This window comes from Rhinolophus sinicus, chromosome 3 (assembly GCF_057876585.1).
Source record: "Rhinolophus sinicus isolate RSI-liver-muscle chromosome 3, RSI-T2T, whole genome shotgun sequence".
Taxonomy (NCBI): domain Eukaryota; kingdom Metazoa; phylum Chordata; class Mammalia; order Chiroptera; family Rhinolophidae; genus Rhinolophus; species Rhinolophus sinicus.
This window is the reverse complement of record NC_142503.1, coordinates 45,573,977-45,594,642: the sequence shown is the minus strand read 5'-3', so window position 1 is coordinate 45,594,642 and position 20,666 is coordinate 45,573,977. Positions and strand designations below refer to the sequence as shown.

At 40.4% G+C, this 20,666-nt stretch overlaps 1 protein-coding gene and 1 pseudogene across 1 annotated transcript in view; one reads left to right on the top strand and one right to left on the bottom strand.

The window, feature by feature from the left end:
* Positions 1-10,203, bottom strand: part of MAP1B (microtubule associated protein 1B) — a 93,793-nt gene extending 83,590 nt beyond the window's left edge. The window contains exons 1-2 of the mRNA XM_019728087.3: positions 9,656-10,203; positions 1,587-1,688 (exon numbers count right to left, since the gene is read on the bottom strand). Of these exons, the coding sequence (XP_019583646.2) occupies positions 1,587-1,688; positions 9,656-9,839 (286 nt within the window). The 5' untranslated portion in view covers positions 9,840-10,203. The remainder of the gene's footprint in view (positions 1-1,586; positions 1,689-9,655) is intronic.
* Positions 10,204-14,054: 3,851 nt separating this feature from the next.
* LOC109445680 (large ribosomal subunit protein uL24 pseudogene) lies at positions 14,055-14,745 on the top strand (annotated as a pseudogene).
* The last annotated feature ends 5,921 nt before the right edge of the window (positions 14,746-20,666 follow it).

Genomic DNA, 20,666 nt, shown 5'->3' with positions numbered 1-20,666 from the left:
AGCTGTCACTCTCTAAAGTCAACCCAAACATGAATGCACAATGGGAATCACAGGCTTCATTTACCAAAAAAAAAAAACAAGTAGTTTTACAAACAGTCATAGTAAGAAAGTCAGAACAATCTACAAAGAAAGGATAAAAGCTTGAATGTTACATTTTGAAACATACTTGTTAGAAAAGGATACTTCCCTTATTTCCCTTTTTGTGAGATGATTTTTAAAGTTATGGAGGTGTGCAAGACATAAAAATACAACACAGTAGCAAGGAGGGAGAGAAACAACCATATACTGTACCTTTACTTCAGCATATCATGTGCTGTCTGATAGCCTCTGGATCATTCTGTCTTTTGTCTTCATGCAAAGTTACTTAGGAGCTGATTTTTCACATGGCTTTGCAGCAGGTTTACCTTTTAATGAGTCCATTCTTGCTCCATTTTTCTTAGCATCTTTACTCAATTCCATTCTTGAAAGCTACAATTCCTTTGATAACTAGAACATGTGGGATTTTATTCTAGTAGCAAACTCAAAGAACTGGGACAGTCTCATGGGCATATTGCTGCAGCCAAGTGTGATTCATGAAGGCGCTGACATTCCATAAGTGGTTTCAAACCTCATCATGCACAAGGCTGATTGAATGATGTATCAGTCAAAAGACACTGAACCCATTCCTAAGGTTATATGGATGCCAATAAAATTAGCAATCATACAACAAAATCACATAGACAGAAGAGTTCTCTCTACTCTATTTTACATAAAATTGAAGTGATATTCAAGAAATAAAATGCAATACTTTATCTATGATGGATCAATGGCAGAGCTTTGGAGAAATACAGCTCAGGTTTGGAGTACTTATGGGCCATCAACTTTGCTCATAATTTGAAATGTGACCAAGTGGGAGAAATATGGGTCACTGATCACAAGAGGAAGACAAGATGAGTGAGTCTGCCTTATCCCCAGTCCTAGAGGTCAGGGTACATCCCCAGTGAAGTGGCTGGTCGGCAGCAGCATTTGCACATCTGACAAAATTGTGTGTCCTTACCTTTCATTTTTCTGTAGTATTCTTTTTCATCTCTGAAACAGCAGTTTGGAATTTTTAACAGCAGTTTGGAATTTCAGACTTTTTTTACCCTCACTAAGAAAAGTGGATGATGTTGCAAAGATGAAATGATGATGTATATTTCATTTTGAAACGCAGATGTTTCCTCTATCTTGGGAGGGAGGGGGAATAAGGGATTCTGGAGGCATCCAATTCATAACTTCATTTGAGTAAAATTAACATTTACATAGTTTGCATTCCCTTAAGGTCAGAGTACAGTAAGATAGCAAAATAAATTAATAAATAAATGACCCCAGAACTTAAAATTTCTCATTAAGAATGGACAAAATACATAATCCACACAGTGACAACTTAGAGTTGACTTTCTTAAAATATGCCTTCTGGCTAATCCAGTAGATAATAACAAATACAAAGAATCCTTCAGCAATAAGAGAAAGTCTTTTTTGATGCCTCAGGCAAAGCTTTCCAGCCAATGGCCTGTTTCCTCATCCTTTCAAATTCTAGGTTAACTAATACAGAACCAAAGCCTCACCTGGGACCTCAGGAGAGAATCTTGCAGAGTGTCTGGATACAAAAAGTTTCAGTTCTTGATCTAAGTTGCATTCAATCAGATTTGTGTCCCATGATCGGATTCCTAAGGAGGGAAGTGAAGACAGTTGACAGACCTCCAGTTAGTCATTTCAGAATGGTTTGGAAAACATCACTGTAACATTTCTCAGGCTTTAAGGGAGGATGTGGAAACCCCTTTTCTGAAGAGCTTGGTGATGGGCAGTGGACGCCCACAAGATGGGAGGGCTGGGGACGTCTCTCCACCAGGCCACAGAGGAGGGCTAACTAGCAGTGTGGACTGAACTTCTGCCCCTCATAAAACGTAAATGCAGCTTTTCTGGGAGAGTGAAAGAAAACAGTTATTAGGAAAATGATAGGCTTTTTACTCCAGGGAGGGAGTGGAAAGGACAGGAAGATGGTGAGCTCTGTAGTAGTTAAAAAGCCACCCAACATTATCTAGCTGTCCTAGGATCCACTTATAAATGGCAAGAAAATGTAGAATGAGGGTGGAAAAGCCAGAGCTATGGGGGCTGACATATGAGTCTAAGCCTTTGTTTTTAAAATGAGGTTTTTGCAGTGTGCATATGCAGTTTGTGTGCATGTGTAGTTTCTTTCTTTCTTTTTTTTTTTTTTTTTACCCATATCCCACTTTTGACCTTGGTTTCTCTACCCCTGGATATCAATTCAAACTTTGTGTGATCTTTTGATAAAAAGGCTGGATCTCAATCTTCAAGACTCGGCCTGCCTGCCCTCCCAGGCTTTTATTTTACCTGACTAGCTTGGCAAGCAGCTCTTTCATTCACAATTGTTAGTTGTGTTGAATTTTCTTATCCAGAGGCTAAGAAATGTGGCAACTTTTTATACTTTATAAGCTTTCTGCAGAGTTGGGGGCCATGAACTGTCTCTTCCCACAGAAGTTCAGGTTTCTGTTCCCTAGGCTAGAAATGGGGGCGAGAGAAACACCAGGGCAAAGAATGCTGAGGCTCCGCTGCCTTTCTAGTCGCTTCCTTCCTCCTCCATCTGCCCTCCTCTGTCCTGCCCTTCCAAAGGGGCTAGCTAAAGGGCAACCCAGAAGACACAGAGAAGGGAGAACTGGGGTGAAACTCAGGGAAAACTGGGGAGCCACAGAACTCTGGAGTGTGTTTTTATATATATTTATATTTTCCCAAATAAACGGCTCATGGTAGAGCCAGTATGTAGTATCCGTGATTGTACTCTTGCATGGAGCATCCTTCCTTGCCAACAATCCTCTGGAACAATAATCATTTATTACATACCTACTAAGAGCAGGGGCTTGAAGCTCTAGGTATAACATAGTAGGTGAGCTATCTCTAGGTAAACACTGGATCATTTAATCATTTTTGCTGGTCATCAGTTATGCATATGGACTTGGGAGTATAAATGGCAGTGTGTTATTTAAACACACCTCAAAATCATTAATGCATTATCTGCATCTACTCCCATTTATCTTGTTCAGTCTTCCTATCTTGAAAGAATCAAAGTAAATTAAATAGCTAGACAGATATAGATATATATATATAGATGTAGACACACACACACAATACAAAAAGATTCTGGAAACTCAGTTCACTGCACATCAAAAATATCTTCAGATTATATACCAAATAACTTTTGGACTATGAAGAATGTTTTCCAATAGATAGATGTATGTCCACTAAATAGAGGCATACATTTCTCATATAATCCATGGGAAGAATTCAGGTGTGAAAGAGTTAACATCCCTAAAGAGAGGCTAAGTTACGAGGGAGCCTTTAAGGGTCTCCCTGGAAACATTAACAGCCTCAGTTTGCATTTGTGCTAATGGAGTATTTAAATTTTAACAAGAAAGGCATGTGGAGATTTTGTGGATCTTTTCAGTGCTGAAATGATAAATGGATTCTTTTTGTTTCACAGAAAGCTTGACAGGTTGAAAAGTCTGAATTCATTAGAATATTTTACTTCAATCTATATGTACACTATATACTCATCTAATGTAAAAAATTGTCAAGCTCCTGTCTGAGCTGCTCAATTTGTAATTGTCAACTGGATTCTCTGTGCTCCAGGTCTTCTGGCTCGTCAAGTTGGGTCAATAAGTTAATAATGAGACATATGTATTTAAATTAAATTCATACAACTTTTCTGCCTTTGTTCTAAGTAATGTCCAAGTTGCTACATCATTTGAATGACTTCATCTTGGGTTATACACAGACTTGCTCTTACATTGTTGTTTGACATTTTTCCCTTGGTTTCAATTAAGTTGTCATGACACATGCAATTAATTGCTTGCTTTATACTTCATAAACTCCTGGCTGTATGATTTGGAATTTAACAATGGAAAAAGCATGATAGTAGAAAAACCATTTGGTAATTTTTAAATTACACTAGTAAACAGCTGATAAAAATATTTCTCATTTTTTTACACCCAATGAAACTAACAATTTAAGGTTCTCTTTTCAAAGGGGCAATTTCTAGCCAAATTGCTTCTTAACAATGCATTATCACTACTACCACTTCTAAAATAAAGGTTACAATGGATTTACTGGTTATTTTAGTTGGAAAGGAAGCTTTTGGAACCAGGCCACTTTCCATACCTATTTTACTAGGTTGGTGCAAAAGTAACTGCAGTTTAAAAGGTTAAAAATAATTGCAAAAACTGCAATTACTGTTGCACCAACCTAATAGAAATAAAATAGTTTTGTAATTATTTTGTACCTTCTACTAGATAATGTTCCTAAAGGGAAATAGTATTTCTCAATGAAAATTCATACTACATTTAGTAGGTTTATGTATCTCCTCATTGCATCTAAGAGAAAGCCATTAGTGGGCCCTCTTTTGGGCCTATGGCTTTTGGAAAAGAGGTCACTCTGAAGAGGCTTTCAGAAGCAGGTCATCCTGGTCTCTGATGGGTTGTAGAGAAGCCATGATAAATTCCTGGCCCTTTTTCTGACTACCCCCACCTCCCACCCAATAAATGCCAGGTCAAGCTGCTCCTTGAGGCTTTGCTTCTCCAGCACTCTATGAAGACTATGCCCCTTATTGGCTTACCCCGATGGGGGCAAAACAGAACAACTCCACCAGGTGGAGGAGATCAATCTCCACTTTTTAAACTGCTGGGCCTGGATGACATCTGTCACCCCTGGGAGGTTGGGCCATGCCCAGGCAGCCTGAGAGCTCTCCCGCCTAATCGGAGACTGTTGCCCAACCCTGGAAGGCAGTGCCATTACTCTGTCAGCCATTTCTCCAGCCAGTGACCAGGGAGTAACAAAGGATCTTTCCATCTCAGTTCTCTGACCCCAGAGGGTATTGGTGCACAACGGGGAGGCTAAAGTACACATGAAGTTTACAGATGGAAAAAGGAGAAAAGGTTGTATGTGAGTGTGTGTGGGTGTGGGGGGGATGGGTCATCACAGGAGAGGTCAGAGCGAACAATGAGGAGCCAGGTTGCCTCACTTCATACAGGTTAGATCTGGCCAAGTTTACCAGTCGTGCAAACACTTTATAGGATTATTTAATAAAACCAACCATTTTTAAAAAGCACCTCCCATTTGAAGGCTAAAATCTATATTTCTAAGAGATAGGAGATTGAAGAAAGCAGAACAAAATGTCCAAGCGTTACATGCTGAACCAGCACATGGGTTCTACTTGACAGTTATTTGGCCTTTGACAGGTTGCTTCTCCTCTACGAGCTTCAGTTGCTCCTTCTGAGAAGTAGCCTTTTGAATATTTTTTTGCATGTACCTAAATGATGAACCTATAACCATAAGATTCTATTTGTAAAACTATGCTAAGAAGTGATTTGAAGTCAGATTAGAATCATAAACTCTATGAATTAAAAGAAATGAAATGCTAAATTCAAGGTTTTATTTCTCAGAGAAGTTTTCCTATTTTTTGCCTTGATCTAACGTTCAATTACTTTCTTCCTGTTTTTAAGCCAACAACTTGATGTTTGTAATATATATGTGATGTGTAACGCAGACACTATCTTACACACACTGCTCATCATTTCAAATGATGATAATTTAGGTCTTGAATAGCATCTCACACTAGAGACAAAAGAAGTGATTTATAATAATTTATTGGTCTAAAAGTTAGAACTTATTTAAAAAGTAAGCTTGTAGAGAAGATTAACAATAAATCATCAATTTAATGACCTTAAATTTGGGGACTGGCTTATATTTCAGCATGGATCATAGAACCATTAGTAGATAACACCAATTAAGCAGTACAAGCAGAAATCCATCTGCCTTTTGACTTTGAAAAGTATGAAGATGAAAATAATAAATTTAATACTCTCTAATATTTTTTTTACCCCCAACATGTGTTGATTTTCTCCTGTTAAATGTAAAGTGAAAACCAAATCCCAAACTTTCCTAAGTTCTTATTTCTCTTAGCTATCTTAGACTGAAAATAGTCAACAGTGACATCTAAAAGTTACAATGTAATCAGCTAAACTTACATTTAAAAATCCACAGCAGTAGATGTTATACACATCTATCTTTTTATGAACAAATCTTGCTGATTACCAATGTAACTAGAGGAAAGTTATATTCTTTAAAAGTGATTGAAAGCATCAAACTGACAGTATTCCTTTAAAACAATAAAAATGAAACGATGAAAACTTTCACATGGCTCTAGAATTCAATTTGCAAAGCATGGATGTATGTAGTCTACATCCTAAAATAAACCAAAAGAGCGGGGGTGCTGCTAAAAATGGTATGGCTGTTAAGTCTATGATGGGGGGCTACTTAGGAAGTGGGCAGAGGAGGTGCCAAGGAACGGTAGTTGGTGATAATGACAATCATTTGGCATAAAGTCCTGCATAACTAACTAAATAAAGCTAGACTAGTGCAAGGAAAGAATACTGTTTCAAACTTAAGAAATGACCAAACCCTACATTAGGCCTTTTGAATATAGCTGAGAAAATGAGTGACCACCTCTCTTCCTTATTTTCAAGAAGCATATACTGAGCATCCACTCTGGGATGTTCCAGGCCTGTTGATTTACTGCATTACCACCATCTTCCTACAGATTGATTTTCTAGGCTTCCTCAATAATCAGATGGTAAAAATCCAAGTCACCAAGGTCTCCAAACCAAGCATCAGTTGAGGTGGGAGGGCAAATAGGAAGCAAGAGTAACAGATGCTGAACTGCCTTCCCAGCCTGCAGCACACAATCAGAGCCGAACCCCCTGGAGCATCTCCATCTTGCTTCACACAACACAGCCCACAGGCACTAGCAACAACAGCAGTGGTATCAGAGTGACCTCTGGAGGAGGCCCAGCTGGGTCCTGAAGGCTGAGGCAGCAGCGTATCAGGCATGGGAAACAGAGCCCACTGGCCCTGTTGCTAAGTCATCTCAGGCTCTGAAAAGCTACAGAGGCACTTAGCACTGAAAGTCCCTGCAGCTTGGGCTGCATTCGAGTCCCCAGGACTCAGGAGAGCAATCTCCGGAGAAAAAGCATCATCTGTTACAGTGCATAAGGAAATGGCTTTGCTCACTTACTCGGTTGATTCTTAATGGGATCAATACAGCCATTTCGGGGTTTCATGCAAAAACCTAACCAAATTAGGGAATGAAAATTCAGGAAAGCATGGTGACTGAAAAGGGAACATGAGGGGGCTTCGGGGGTTCCAGTCATGTCTGGTTCTTGTTCTACGTAACCCAGGTGTGTTCATTTTGTGAAAATTCACTGAGTTCCGCATGTATGTGTGCCTTTTCCTGTCTATATACTTCAAAAAAAAATTTTTTTAATTAAAAAAAGTCAGGAAGACAAATCTGAACGTTATCACTAAGTGCTAATAGTGTAAAAAAGAGTAAAGAGAGCATTTCACAGCAGAATTTGAATGTGTTTATTTTATCTTCAAATACAAGAGCTTGACTAAACCCTGAGGAATGGGGTACTGAAAGGATGATCAACAGAGTAACAAAGCAGGAAGATAATTATGGTCGGAAGGTGATTTCTGAAGCAACTCCCTGCATGGGGCGCAGCCCACAAGTGAATGACTATACAAAGGCAAGCCTGAAATTTGCTGTTTGATCTCCTCTGATATTAGCCTGATAATAGCCTGATGTGCACTAACATCAAGATAGGGCCAGAAAAACCAGCGATGCTGCAGGGGTAACACTTCTGTCACTTATGAGTGGTGTGACCTTGAGCTGGTCCCCTTCTCCTTCCTGCCTCCTGCGGCCCCCACCTCTAACATGGGGGTGATGGTCCCTCTCCTAGCACCACATTGGGTGGTTATGAAAATTTTCTACATAGAAAAGCACATCCTAACGCATTATTATTCTCCGGCAATGGTGCTGACAAAAAAAAATGTTGTTAACCCAAAGTCATTGATTCATACAGTAGCCACACCCAACGTCAGTACGTGTGAATTTTTTCCAAGGAGAAAATGTGCAAATGAACTAAATTAGAACAGAGCAGATTAAAGGCCTATAGTTTGAAAATATGGGTTATTGAGATGCTGTAATAAGGCATTTCATTATTTGAATCTCTTATTCTTGATTTTTTTCCGAATAAAACAGCACATCTTAATTTTGCTCACTTTTTTTTTTCATCTGAAAGGGAAAATCAGTGCTTTAAAGTTAAACAAAAGAACCAGGTCTGCAACTCCAGTCCCCACCCTGCAGCCTTTTGTTCTGGGGACCAGCGGCCGTTTCCAAATGCAGAGGCAGATGACTGACAAGCATTCAGTTTTTTCATCCAAAATAAGGTTTTTCATTCGTTTTTTATAGGGGTGGGGCGGGAACGGGGACCGAGGGCTGCGTGAACGCCCTTTGTCCGCCTCGGGCTGCCGTAGAGACCGCAGTGCGGACTGCACCACGCCCACCCGCCGGTGTCTCCAGGCAGAAACGCTTCAGCACCACCCCAAGAGAATAGAGTGCGGGCTGGGGCTGCGGAGGGACCCGGCGACCTCTGTCAGGGACGAGGAGCGATCTGGGATCCCGGGGGTGGAAGGAAAGGCAGAGGCCAAAGCTGCCCACCCGGGCACTTGGAGCGCAACAAAGCTGGGCTGAGGGAGAGGTGGGGGCACGCAGCAACCCTGAGCCCGAGGCCACCGCGGGCTGCGCCCTAAGTGGGCGCCGCAGTGCGGGGGCAGGTGGAAGGACTGCCGCAGCCCGGGTGGGGCTGGGGGGCGGGTCGGTCTGCGAGCCCGAGGCTGCGCCCGCGGGACCCTCACGGCCCCGCCCAGGGTTCCTGGCAAACCGCTATTCAGCCTCTGCGGAGCGCGCTCCTAGTGCGCGCACCGAGCGAGGCGCTGGCCCTACCCGCCGACCCCTCCCTCTCCCCCTCTAAGCCATCACTCCCGAGGCTGAGACTTTTAAAAGAAGAAGCCCCACCCCGCAACTTGGGGTCCCATTGTCCTTTCTCAAAGCTGCAACCAAGGTCCCAGGGGCGGTAGCGAGGCTGGCGCCGTCAGGGAACGAAGTGCAGGCGGTTCTCCATCTCTGCGTCCCCGGGGGGGTTGAGGGGGGTGGGGAAGCGGGCGTGGTGCTAGGACTAGCCTAGTCATTCCGAGGAAAGAAAAGATCGGAAGGCTTTAAACCAGAAAAGGCATTTCTCGGGGGCTGAGGTGGCTGTGGTGAGAATGATTCCCAAGCGGGCCCTGGCACATGGTGCCTAAGTCTCCGGTCTGCTGGCGAGGTGGAGGGTGGAGGGGCGTGTACCAGCATTTTGTGGGGGTGAGAGGGGGACTGAAAGGAGTGGTTAGCATCAGGTCTCTTCTCCCACCCCCACCCCTTTTGCTTCCTGCGGTTACGGCTTTATTGTGGCCTCTGCTCTTCTGATACCTGCATTTCATTTAGCGGGAGAGGCGGTGGTCAGCTGGAATCTGCAGACCCAGCCTGATGACAGATCCCTCAAGGTTAGAAGAGACTCTCCCACTGGGTCTCAAATCAAATTCACATTAGTCTCTGAAATTAGCTTAGAAAAGAGGCAGGACCCCAGGCGGGAGGTGGCGGGGAGAGGTGGGTGCTGGGCGCGCCCTGGGTGGGGTCGTGTTTGTACGTCTCCCTGAGCGCGTTCCCTGGGGGCGCAGGGCCTCTTACCGAGCTCGATGTTGCCTATGGCGCGTCGCAGGTGCTCCTCGGTCACTATCTCGCCGACGACCACTAGCAAGTAGAACTTGCTGTCGAGGAAGCGATGCGACAGGCTGGGCGAGGTGGACGCCGCCGGGTTAGCGATGCTGCCGGACAGCTCAGGCTCCGCGGCTTCCACCACCACGGTCGCCATCCTGACTGCCCGCTTTGCCTCGGCGAAGTGTCCCGCTCCGGCCGCTCCTCTCCTCTGCGGCAGGAGAAAGGATTATCGCCGAAGGTGCTGTCTCCGCTCCGCCCCCTGCGTCCCCCCTCCTCCTGGCGCTGCGCGCCGCCTCCCCCTCCGCCCTCTCAGAGCGCGCGGCGGAGAGGAGTAGGGAGTGAGAGTGGGCGGGGAGGCGGCGCTGCTTTTATATGGAGACTAGGCAAGGAGCCCGGGAGGAGGAGGAAGAGGAGGAGGAAAGGACCACCCGGCACATCCTCACGCGGTGGCTGCCTCGGCTCTTCCAGCCGTTGGCCCAGGGCTGATGTCATCTGCAGCAAATCATCTCGCTCGAGGCCCGGAAGCCGGAGGGATGAGGTGTGCGGACAATGGTCAGGGCAGGGCTGTGAGGCACGGGGTTGGGGAACCCTGAGGGCCCCTGTTGCAGCTGTGAAGGAGGAAAACACTCCAACCTGCACCCCACACCCACCCACTGCGCGCTCCAAACCCTTACCCGGTTTGTATAGGAGAATGAGATGGGTTCCATTTTCAGAATGTGGGTATCTATCTTATATAGGAGGGAGCACAAGTCAGGCTTCTCTGCCTTGTGTCCCCGTCTGCGATGAAGTTCTGATAGCCTAGCAGGCATGGTGTTCAAGGTACCCCGCCCAGGAATATGCAACCTGTCTATTCTCTGGCCTTGTGGATTTAGGAAGACACACAGTATTTACCAGCTTCACTTGAAGATACATAAAAAATGCAAAACCTAAACCTACTATTGTTCAAGCTTTGGCCCCTACTCTGCGAGGCCCCATGATGAAAATGTACTGGCTTTGTGGTGACCATAGGAAATGAGAGGGATACAGATGCATTAGCCTACATACAGATTTCTTAATAATATGCTGCACAGATAGTATCAGGCATAACAACGAATAAAGAGAAGATACTGTCTCTACCCAGCAGGATTACAGTGACTATAATGTACTGTTCAGTTCCTTGGGGAACACACAAGCAAAATTATTTCATGTGACAATGATGTCTTTTAAAATATATGAAGCATTAGGAATTTTTATTGCCTTTGTCTATGTTTAGAAGAACTCATAATAATGTTTAAAGGCAGCCCATCTACAACCATTTCTTACAAACATACTGAATATAGCTTCTGTCCCAGGAAAAGGGAGGTGGTGGTAAGGAAGAAACAAAATGTGCAGACATGGTCGTCTCATAAAAGATGGGGATTAGAGGCTTAGAAAAGAAGATAGAAATTAGAGTAGTCAATATATGTTTATTTTAAGATTTTTTTTTTTATTGGGGAAGGGGAACAAGACTTTATTGACTTTATTGGGGAACAGTGTGTACTTTCAGGACTTTTTTCCAAGTCAAGCTGTTGTCCTTTCAATCTTAGTTGTGGAGGGTGCCGTTCAGCTTCAAGTTGTTGTCCTTTCAGTCTTAGTTGTGGAGGGCGCAGCTCAGCTCCAGGTCCAGTTGCAGTTGCTAGTTGCAGGGGACGCAGCCCACCATCCCTTGCAGGACTCGAGGGATTGAACTGGCAACCTTGTGTTTGAGAGCCCACTGGCCCATGTGGGAATTGAACCGGCAGCCTTCGGAGTTAGGAGCATGGAGCTCTAACCACCTGAGTCACCGGGCCGGCCTAGTCAATATAGTTTTAATACTAGAATGGATACTAGTAAAAAGAAAATATCACCTAGATATGCTAAGATTTCCAAAATAGCCTGTTATCTTAGCTGTTAACCACCATGACTTACTGGTGATATATATACTTTTTATTCTTAGTTCTTTCCTGAGACCCTGGCATGGGAGACATAGTGGGCAGCCAAAGGCTGTGGCCCATCCTACATGACAGTATGATCAATGGGAAATAAAGATACCATCTGGCCCTCAACACTTGGAGTTTGTGACAAGCTCACTGGTGAGTTGTGTTCACCAGTAGACAGTGACAAAGAGTTTCCAAGAGAGATGGTACCAGGTTATATCTTTGTCAAGAGAAGGCATTCGGTTGCTGTTAGAGAGGTGAAGCCAGCACAGAAATCCATAATTGGGGAAGAAGTTACGGTGAGGAGCGCTGTTTGTTAAAGGTCAGCCATTGGAGCCTGACGCCATTTAGTGATTATCTTCCATTTCTCTGACCCACCATTACTTTTGTTTATGTAATCATTTTCTTTAGCTCTATTTCTTTTACTTAATTTTATTTTTAAATGAAATTCTTTATTACCGTGTGAGCGGAAACACTAATCTTACTTGTTAATAGAAGGTATCCCTAAAACTAAGAATAATGAAAATAAGATAATGTAATTAAATTCCTGCGATATACTGTTATTTGCTCAGGACTCTGACCCTGAGTTGTATTTTCTCTAGATTAAAAGTGGAGATTAGCAAATGTTAGGGAGGTGTTAAAGAGTTGTTCTCCATGTCATAACAGAAGATTGGATGAAAATAACAACTGGAGGACTCGCTTACTGTGTGAGTCAGGGCAGTTCAGTGCCGTGATCAGGGGATCGCCTGTCAGGGAGGACACTGAGAAACAGAGATTATGACAGAACACAGGCTAGACGTGCTGATTGTTACCATAAAGCTTTGTAACTTTGGGTAAGTGACTTACTCTGTTTGACCTTCAATCTTTTCATCTATATACTGGGAAGAATAGTATCTTTATAACTGTGTAATAGGAGTAATGATATAAGGTGTAAGTACCTAATTCAGTGATTGGAAGATAGTAAGCTCTCCAAGCATGGTTGATAAATAGACCTCTCATCTCAGTTTCTTGGACAATGGATTAAAAGTATCCTTACAAACTGTGCAGGTGACATCAAGTTATGTTCCACTACCAACACTTCTACAACAAGAATACAGTATGAAATTATACTACAAAATAGAAAACTGCCCCCCACCCCCATCTCAAGAGAAAAGATATAGTTCTAAGGAGCAGGGAAAGGAAAACCAACATATAAGGGTGCCTGTGTTACCTGCTGCCACCTGACGTCACCTAGGTGTCCCAAAGGCACCTCAGACTCAATATGCTCCAAAACAGAATCATCTTGGCCCTCCAGACCTGACCTCATCACTTTTCCTATTTCGGTGAACAGTATCACCATCTATCCTATGATGCAAGCCAGAAACATCACAGGCATCTTAGCCTCCTCCCTGACCTTTAACTCCATGTGCAATTCAGCATGGAGTCGGGTCAGTTTTACCTCCCAAATATCTCTTCAATCTATCCACTTCTCTCTACTATCACCACCCTAGTCCAAGCTACCATCTTTGTGAGAGGTAGTAGTATACAGGTTAAAAATTGGGTTCTGAAATCAGACTGTCTGATTTTGAATTCCAGCACCATAGTTTATTATCTGTGTGCCTTGGGCAAGATGTGTAATCACTCTATGCCTTGGTTTCCTCATTTATATAGTGGAAATGAATACCTATCTCACCTACCAGGGGGATAGTTTAAATATGTAAAGTGCTTAGAACAGTGCCTTGTATGTAATAATCACTCAACAGGAGTTAGTTGTTTTTGTTGTTATTATGTAATATTTACTATGAAAAAAATCAAACATATATAAAAGTAGAATAGTATATATAAGAAACCTCCATGCACCCATTATCCCCAATCAAATGATTTTTACAGTTTGCTTGTTTAAAGTAAAATCTAAATGAGATCCATTTATTTCAATTGATTGCTATGTCTTAAATCCCTTTTAATCTATGGCTTCCCATTCTTTTTTTTTTTTTTTTTTTTTGCTTGCAACTGTTTGTTGAATAGTGGAAACATTTGTTGTGCTGTTTCACAAAGTCTGAATTTTGCTGGTTATATCCCTATTATATTATTTAACATGTTCTTCCATCTCCTGGATTTTCTGTATAATGATAGATCTAAAGGCTCAATCAGAAGCAGGTTTGACATATATTTTTTGTAAGTATACTTTTTAAGTCAATGATATTGTATTCTTCCGTCAGGAGGCACCTAAAGACTGGCTGACCTTGTTCTGAGATCTTAGCAATCATTGGTGATCATTACCTAGATTTATTATTTCATTAAGGGTTGGAAAATGATAATTTTCTAATTTTATTCTTTCTTCATCTGACACCTGGAAGACATCTGTTAGAAATATCACCCTATCACTTGTTTAGCCTGAGGTACAGTTTATGCAGGAAAGGAAGGATAAGTACATGATTTATTCTCTTTATTTGCTAATTTTCAAAATAATGAATTCATTCTATAACATCCTCCAAAGGTGATTAATAATTTTTGTGTCATTAAGAATATAACTTGGCTCTTCATTTCTGTGGCCATCACTGAAGTGTCAGCAGCCAAAATGAAGTTCAACCCCTTTGTGACTTCTGACCAGAGCAAGAACTGTAAAAGCCATTTCAGTGCACCTTCCCATAGTCACAGGAAGATTATATCTTCTCCTCTTTCCAGAGAGCTGAGACAGAAGTACAGTGTTCGATCCATGCCCGTCCGAAAGGATGATGAAGTTCAGGCTGTGCGAGGCCACTCCAAAGGGCAGCAAACTGGCAAAGTAGTCCAGGGTTACTAGTAGTCCAGGGAGGAAACACATCATCTACAATGAACGAGTGCAGCGGGAGAAGGCTAGTGGCACAACTGTGTATGGGCATTCACCCCAGCAAGGGGGTTGTCACTAGACTAAAGCTGGACAAAGACCACAAAAGGACCCTTGAACGGAAAGCCAAGTCTCGCCAAGTAGGAAAGGGGAAAGGCAAACACAAGGAAGAAACAATTGAGAAGACGCAGGAATAAAGTAATCTTACATACAGCTTCATTAAAATCTGTTAAAATGAAAAAAAATGTATATATATATGACTTGAAGTCATTATTCATATTGCTATTTTAATTTCCTCGTCTTTGACCAGTGGTATGATAAGATGTTCCCAGCTCATCTGGTACATATCTGACCTCAGAACCTGGAATTAGCCATTTCTCTCACCCTGGTTCCTTCAGTGGGAAGTGGTATTTAGAGACCGTAATCTGGATACCAGGAGTGACTTGGTGCTACTATCTTGTCATTGTTTCTAGATATTTTCAGCGGACTGGAATAGAAAATAAATTTTTTTTCAAGGTGAAATACATTATTGAGTTCGTACTGTACTGCCAACTCAGGATACGGACTACAGGGATTGTGCTTAACCTTCAATCTTACATCAGTATTTCCTTTGTCTTATGCCAAGCATTCCAGTTGTCAAAGACACCAAGGGTGATGGGATTAGAAGAGCAGAGAATTTCTCACTTTCTTTATCTGACAATATATACAAATTATACTCGCAGTAGTCGCAGATAAAAATGGACTTGCCAACAATGTGATTACTAAAAGCAGTTTAAATTTTTTGTGGAATTACTTTTGTTCTTAGAATATATCACAATAGAAAACCAAAATTCCCAGTTGTCAAAGACACCAAAATGACCACTTTTTTGTTTTATCCCACAATTGATACATAAAACTCTCAGAACAACAATATAAATGCTACTGATATCAACAGTATTACTGAAAGCAGTTTAAGATTTTTTTGAAAAATGTTTTATTAGATATAACCCAAAGGAATGCAGTTTTAAAGTCACTGAATTAATTCTTTTTTATATGATTATGCCACTACCTCAATACATAATTAGGTTTATATGTTTCATTTTTTTAATGCTTAATTTTGCTTTATAACTAGGTAAAATATTTGGTTCCAAAGTCAAAGTCATATCTACAAAACAATTGTATTCAAAGAACTTCAGTTTCTATCCCTTGCTCCTCTACTCTGCTCCCTCTCTGTCCCTATAAATAACTCTTTTCCTTGGCTGAGCCTTCTGTTTTTAAAATGTTTATCTTTTAGATATGTGCTCGCTTCAGCAGCACATATACTAAAATGTTTATCTTTTAGATAAACAACACCATATATACACAATGTTTTTTCACTTAACAATATAGCCTGTCGATAACCTCATAATTATATGGAGTTAATGTTACTATTCCTCATTCCTTTTTATAGCTGCATATTAACCCATTATCTTTATTTACTATAATTTATTTAATCAGTTCTTTATTGATTGGTATTATTGAGTTATTTCCAGTTCAGTTTGTATTATAAACAGTATTATAACTACTGTTTTTTCCTGTGCAGCAGCAATAGTCATTTGCCTGGCATCAGCATAGCCACTGGGACCCACATCCAATCCGTGCTTCAGACCACATGGAGGGTAACGTTTTCTGATCTGGTTATTTTACCCCAACCCTACTCGACCTCTTCAGAAGCTTCCCATTGTTTGTAGGGTAGAGATCAAACTCCTTAGTGTGGTCTACAAGGTCCCACAAAGTCTGATCCCTGTTTATCTTCCCAGCTTTATCTAGCCCCCCACTTATCCTTACTTTTCAGCTTCAGCTACACTGACTTTATATCAAGCCATGCTTTCTCCCAATGCAAGACCTATCCCCTTATTCTAACCCCCTGCCAAGAGCGCTTGCTAGTTAACGTCACCTAGTTAACATCTCCTTGTCCTGTAGAGAGCATCTCAGCCATCGCTTTCTTAGGGAAGCCTCTCTGACCTTCCTCACCACGTCAGTTAACCTTTTTATGCACATCTTTAGCTCCATGCCCCACTTTTTATTTGTAGCACTTATCATCATTCCAATTTTATATTTTTATATGTAACTGTTAAAATTTGTCTGTCTTCACCACTGGACTCTCTGCTCTATGGAGGCCAGAACCATGTCTATCCACCCACACTCACACATACCTACCAGCTCACCTGAGGATTCCCAGTGCCCAGCATAGAGCATTTGTTCAATAAGTGTATCAGTGACTACATGCATGGCTTCTAAGCAATATACTTAAAGCACCTAGCCCAGTAACATGAAGCCATTTTACAGTGAATTCCCATAAACTTTCTAAGAAATGAGTTTTGTTATCATTTTGATGGCTTAAGTTCTCTTTTACATTTCTGATCTTGGTAATTTGTATTTTGTCTTTTTGTTGTTGTTGTTCAGTCTTGCTGTGGTTTTATCAGTTTTGATCATCTTTACCAAAAACTATATTTGGCATTACTGATAGTTTTCTATTATATGTATGTATTTTTTCATTGAGTCTGTTCTTATCTATACTATTTCACTCCCCTGATTTCTCTGGGTTTTATTTTACTTCCTATTTTAGCTCCTTCAGAGACTCAGATAATTGGTTTTTTAGTTTTTCTTCTTTCCTGATATATCCATTTAAGACTATACATTTCTCTCAAAATCCTGCCTTAGCTGCACCCTACACATCTTGATATGTTGTATTTTCGTTATCATTCACTTTATAAATATTTTCCAATTTCATTGTGATTTCTTCCTCTGCCATGAGTTATTACTGCTATTTGATGGATGAAAAAGGTAACATGCAGAAAAGTTAGTTTGTTCTAAATCACAGAAAACCTGTGAAAACTCAGGTATATCAGGCTTTAAAGTCCATGACCTTCCCTATATAATACTCTTCTTCCTTGCCATGGGAATTAAAGCAAATTAAAAAAAATGAAGCACAACAAATGTGTTGGCTGGGAAGAGGAATAAAAGAGAAGGATCTAAAAGTCAGAGAGAGTAAATTTCACATCAGATGAGGCTCTAATATTGTTTTATTATTTAAAATTAAAGTGATTCTAGACTATCGGGCAATATGTCACTTAAGGGTGAAGAAATAGTCTTTTTTACTCATCATTGGTTAGTCCTTTCTTTCCAAATTTTAAGTTAGCTGTAGAAAAATTAACAGAATCCGAGGAAAGGAAAATTATTGACAAGGTATGGAGTATTCGATATGTTAAAAGTATATGTGTTATGTCATGGTGGGAGCAGCTTTTCTCTGTGACCATAAAATCATTGGGTCTCACTCTCAGTAGTTAGTTATAGAGAGAAGTTTCTGAAACTTTAGTGGTATTCTTCATAGCCAGAGGAAAATCTCATACTTATTTCTGTGCAATCATTCTTGACTCAGAAAGTGCCTCTTCTTTTCTTTTGGTAGAACAGTGAGAACAATATTACACTAGGAGGCCAATTAACTGAGATCTAATTCCTTCTTCTATCTGTGTGAACTAGGGCCTGCCCATCACCACCTTTCAACAACAGCCAAACAAACAAAACCTTGTACGTGTATACAGAATACAAAATCAAAGTTTCTCTTTCCCCATCCCTATCTCCACTTCCTTTTCCACAGGTAACTACTATATTAAACTAAACTGTGTGTGCATGTGTGTGTGCGCGTGTGTGTGTGTGTGTGTGTGTGTGTGTGTGTGTGTGTGTGTATTATATAGGAAGGTCACGGACTTTGAAGTCCATATATACGAGGTCAGACAATTAATTTCCCGAACTTATTGCAACGATGTTGCTAACCGTTTTTGCTATCAGAGGGATTATTCATTATGAATTTGTACCAACTGGATAAACAGTTAACCAAGTTTACTATTTGGAAGTACTGAAAAGGCTGCATGAAAAAGTTAGATGACCCAGACTTTTCTCCAACAATTCATGGCTTTTACAAGGCACTGTCTGTGAGGGAGTCTTTAGCAGGTAAACAAATAACTGTATTGGAACACCCTCCCTACTCACCTGATCTGGCTCCCAATGACTTCTTTCTTTACCTTAAGATAAAGGAAATATTGAAAGGAAGACATTTTGATGACATTCAGGACAGCAAGCGTAATATGACGACAGCTCTGATGGCCACTCCAGAAAAAGAGTTCCAAAATTGCTTTGAAGGGTAGACTAGGTGCTGGTATATATACATATATGCCCTCCACACATGTATATTCATGTATATAGTTTTTCCTCCATACACAGAATAATATTTTACATACTATATTTCCATGTAATTTCCCTTTGGATATCTTTTCATATAAATATATAGAAATATACCGTATATTTTAAGCTACTGCACAGTAACCCATAGAATGAATTTACCATAGTTCACATACCTTTTCCATTGGTGGTCCTTTAAGAACACTTTGTTTCTTTTCCTATTCTAAATAATGTTGCAGTGACCATGATTGTAAGTGCTTCTACGTATGTATCTCTGAGCCTGGAAGTTGAATAGGTGGATTGAAGGTGATACATTATTTTAACATTTAATGACTCCTACCAAATTACCCTAGGAAGAGAATTTAACAATTGAAACTCCTACTACATCATTGCCTGTTGCCCGGTACCATAGTATAAATCTTTGTAATTTTGTGCTTATCAAATAGAGAAAAATATTTATTTAAAATTTAGCTTTTTTATTTGCTTTTATTAATTTTTTTAACTAACTTCATTTGTCCTTAAAATATGCCTTAAAATATGCCCCTTTTACTAATTTTCTATTGGATTGTTGGTTTTGTGTTTGTCGGTTTGTAGGAGTTTTGTTTTTCATTTTTCTTTTTTTTTTGGGGGGTGGAGGGTGGTTAGGAACCCTGTGTGCAAGTTTATGGTGAACATGTTTTCATTTCTTTTGGGCGTATTCCTAGGAGTGGACTTGCTGGATCATACAGTAACTCTCTGTTTAACTTTTTGAGAAATGACTGTAGGAACTATTTATATAATCTGGATAATAAGCTTTTGTCATCAGTATATGGTGCTTCATCTGTTAAGTTTGTATGTAAACTCATTTATGATGTCTTTGACCATATAAAATATTAAGTATATTATAAGATTAAACCAATCTTCTTCCTTTATAAATTATTAGAGGTTGTCTTGCAGAGAAAGGATCTCTTACCCAAAACCTTAAACTAGTCTCCTAGTAATTTTACAGTTTTGCTCAATCAAGAGAGCATTTAATTCAGTAAAGGTTCAATAAAGGTTCATAGACAAGAAATATTTGAAATTGTCCTGGAAGAATTTTTTTTCAATATGCAGAATTGGAGAATGGACAATGTACATGAAACGGACATCATAAGAAAAAACAAGTAGAACTATACTGAACCAATTCTTGAAAATAGCTAGTGTCTGACTCCTCTCTTCTTTTATACACAAATGTGGCTCACCGAACACACTGTTTTGTACTTTGCTTTTGTGACTTAAGGTGTCCTTGAAATATTTCCATAATTGTCATAAAGAACATCCTCTATGCATAGAATCCCATTGTGTATGAATATCCTAATTTATAACTTCTATTTTTTGATCACTCCTCTGTTGATGATTACTTCCAGTGTTTTGATAATATAAACAATGCTGCAATGAATTCGGTTCTATATATGTCATTTCCCATAGGTTAGAGACTAACCATAGGATAAATTTCTAGCAAAATTGCTGAGTCAAAGGATGTGCATGTTTGTAATTTTGGTAGATGTTGAAAATTTACCCCCTGTAGCTTTATATCAGCAGGTACTTTTTTTTTGGCGGGGGGAACCAGTATTACCAGTAATATATGAGTAAGTAGACTGCTGATTCCTCACAATATAAATATTTTCAAACTTTCTGATTTTTGCAAATTTAATTTTAGTTGCATTTCTCTTATGAAATGAGAAGTGAGGCTGGCCACCTTTTCACATGTTTAGGGGCCATCTGCGTTTCCTTTTCTATGAACTGTTTATATTGTTTTCCCATTTTCCCATTGGATGGTTAGTGTTTCTTATTAATTTGAGTGCATCTCTTTACATTGGGGAACTTAGCCTTTTTCTGTAATATGATTTACAAATATTTTTTTTCTCAGTTTGGAAATTGTTTTTTCACTTTACATATTGTAGATTTTGCTGTGGCAAATATTTTTATGTAGTTAAATTGAACTATTGTTTCACTTGTGGTTTATGGGTCCTGTGTTATATTTAGAAAGGTCCTTGCCATTCTGAGATTATACAAGAAAAAT